Genomic DNA, 2,828 nt, shown 5'->3' on the forward strand with positions numbered 1-2,828 from the left:
CCGTTGCGTGTGTCCTATGCCTACATACGTTTGGTAGTAGGTGTCCCTCATTCCCATCTCAAAATGTTGGGAGGGATGCTTCACCCCAGGGGCGGCCCGTCCATTAAAGGGGCACTGCCCCCCCTATCCATTGCCGCCTCCCCTATCCATGCGTCCGGCCCCTTTCAGGACACTGGCACATGGATTCCAATGCAGAGGGGCTGTTTTTGGAAGCACCAATTACAGCTAGAGGCTCCAATAGGCTTCAATATAGGGTGGGCTCGGGTCGCAGAGAGTGTGCTCTGAGCCCACCCAGGTGGGTTACAACAGCGAATCTATATTTACTGTTGTAACACTGATCCTCCTCCCGGCCAATCAGGAAGCAGGTTTTGACACCGGTCGCCCGATTGGCTGAAAGGACAGGCGATTCTATTGGACGCCTAGGAGGAGCTGCACAGGGGAAGCCGCCGTGATGCAGAGAGGACACAGGAGTCGCTGCACACTGCCCATAGGAGCCCGCAACTCGCGTGCTCGTAGGAGCCTACAACCCGGCCGCTGCCCGCCGCCCCTAGTAGCCCACCCGCCTGCAAACGATGGAGTAAGTACCGGGGTAGGGGGGGTGCCGCCGACCGACCAACGGGGGGGTGGTTGTTTGCTGCCCCCCCCAAAAAAAACACCAGCCGCCACTGCTTCACCCTCCTCCACTATGTATAAGGTGATGTGTGCTCTGTACACAACATTACAGTACATACCCTTCTTCAAACTTGTCAGACACCCATTTGCACTGACCGTTTTGCCACTTAAAAAAAATTAAAATAACATTTGTTTTTGTTTGAAATTTGTATAATGCTCGAAAGGAAGGACTGTAATGTGTTTGGACCGGATGAACCTGTTTACAAATATTTATTTTCTCTTCCTCGATTGGTGGATGACTTGCTACTCGCTGCGTATTTAACAACTGGTTGACTTACGGAATGACTTAATCTTGCTTGCAGCGTACACCCCTGTACATTGGGTAATCAGTGCATTTCTGTCTATTCTGTATTCTCGGAATGGCGGCTGTGTTTGTGAACGAAGATCTGAGCTGCTACATCTGCCTGAACCCCTATACAGACCCGGTGTCGTTGCAGTGTGGACACAGATTCTGCAGAGACTGTATTGCACATGAGCTGGATACACAGGGAGGGTCCAGAGTTTATACCTGTCCAAACTGTGGAGAAGAATTTTTGGAATGCCCCCCGATACTCCATAAGAAGAGGCGGCTGCATACGGTGGAGACAGTCCCTTGTACATATTGCGATGGTCCTGTTCCTGCAGAGAAGACGTGTCTACATTGTGATGCTTCACTTTGTGCCAAACACCTAACGAAGCACAGTACTGCACCTGAACATGTTCTGATAGAGCCTACCGCATCCTCGGAGGACAGAAAGTGTCCCGTCCACTGGCAGGTCCTGGATCATTACTGCACAGAGCACAACGTCTTTATCTGCTCCCCCTGCTACCTTGGCGGAGAACACTGGAATCATGAGGTGCTGCTTCTGAATATTCACTCTGTTGAGAATGAAAACAAAAACTTAAATCTGTTTATAGAAAATCTGAGAAAGGAAAGACAGAAGATCCAGGCTCAGATTGATAGTCTGCAGGACTCTGAGGAAGCACAGGAAAAAAAAATAGATGCTGTCAGCGAACAAGTCACTGCCCAAATCCAAAATGTCCAGCGAGAGCTTGAAGTTCTTCATAATAAGGTCCTGAATGAGGTCCAAGTACAGAAAATAAAAAGTTCAGAATTAGTCCTTGATTGGAAGAAGAAGCTGGAGGAGCAGAGGCAAGAGCTTACCGGAAAGATTTGTGATATGCAGGAGCTATGTAATGTAAGCGATCCATTGACTTTTCTCAAGAAAGTAATGGGAACTGATTTAATCGGGATTTTTGATGATGAAAATAGCAAAGTAAGCGGTAATCAGTTTGACGAAGCACCAATTTCAGAGATGCTGTACAAGGAACTCTTACAATTCTCTGATGGTCTGAATAAACGGATGCTGAAGGATGCTTTTCCAAAGATGAAGAAATCGGAGATTACCCTGGACATAAAGACAGCTCATTGTAAAATTAAAATAAGAAATTCCAGAACGGCCTCTTATACCGCAAATCGTCAAGTTAGACGTGCTTGTCCTGAGAGGTTCCGATCCCAACATGTTTTGAGTAAGTGCAAATTCTTATCAGGAAATCACTACTGGGAGGTGGAGGTGAGGGGAACACAATGTAGCATTGGAGTTGCCTATGATAATATAGAGAGAAAGACAGCAAGAATTGACTCTCGCATTGGTTACAACAGGAGATCCTGGGCTCTCGGTATAGATGACAATCTTAGCGTGAGGCACAACAATGCTAAAACAAAAATCCCCACGGATTCTCCTGTGAGGTCGTTTGGGATATTCCTGGAATATGAAGCCGGACGTCTGTCCTTCTACCAACTGTGTGACCCCATCAGACACCTCCACACCTTCACCACCACCTTCACCAGACCCTTGCATGCTGCCTTCTATCTTGGTGAGGGTTCCAGAATTACAATCCTAAATTAATACTGCAACAAATACACTCTGTGGGCCAAACGTTTGTGGACACGTGATCATCACACCTTCTTAAAACAATATTATTGACCCTAGTTTTTTAATATGGCCATTTTTTGGGCAATAATACTGAGACACTGAGCTGCCTCCCTCCTCACTCACTCTACTGTTCTGGGAAGACTTTCCATGAGATTTTTTTGTTTATGGGAATTTTTGCCTATTCAGCCAAATGAACATTTGTGTGGTCAGATATTGATGCTGAATGTAAGGTTAAGTGCA

The 2,828-nt window shown here is 46.8% G+C and overlaps 1 protein-coding gene across 1 annotated transcript; it reads left to right on the plus strand.

Moving 5' to 3' along the window:
• Positions 1-984: 984 nt before the first annotated feature.
• Positions 985-2,828, plus strand: LOC141148630 (E3 ubiquitin-protein ligase TRIM11-like). Its single transcript, XM_073636249.1, has one exon. The coding sequence runs from the start codon at positions 1,032-1,034 to the stop codon at positions 2,559-2,561; it is 1,530 nt and encodes a 509-aa protein (XP_073492350.1). The 5' UTR covers positions 985-1,031; the 3' UTR covers positions 2,562-2,828.

This window comes from Aquarana catesbeiana, linkage group LG06, assembly GCF_042186555.1.
Source record: "Aquarana catesbeiana isolate 2022-GZ linkage group LG06, ASM4218655v1, whole genome shotgun sequence".
Taxonomy (NCBI): domain Eukaryota; kingdom Metazoa; phylum Chordata; class Amphibia; order Anura; family Ranidae; genus Aquarana; species Aquarana catesbeiana.

Coding starts and splice junctions, on each gene's coding strand:
- LOC141148630 (XM_073636249.1), top strand. CDS start 1,032: ATGGCGGCTGTGTTTGTGAACGAAGATCTGAGCTGCTACATCTGCCTG.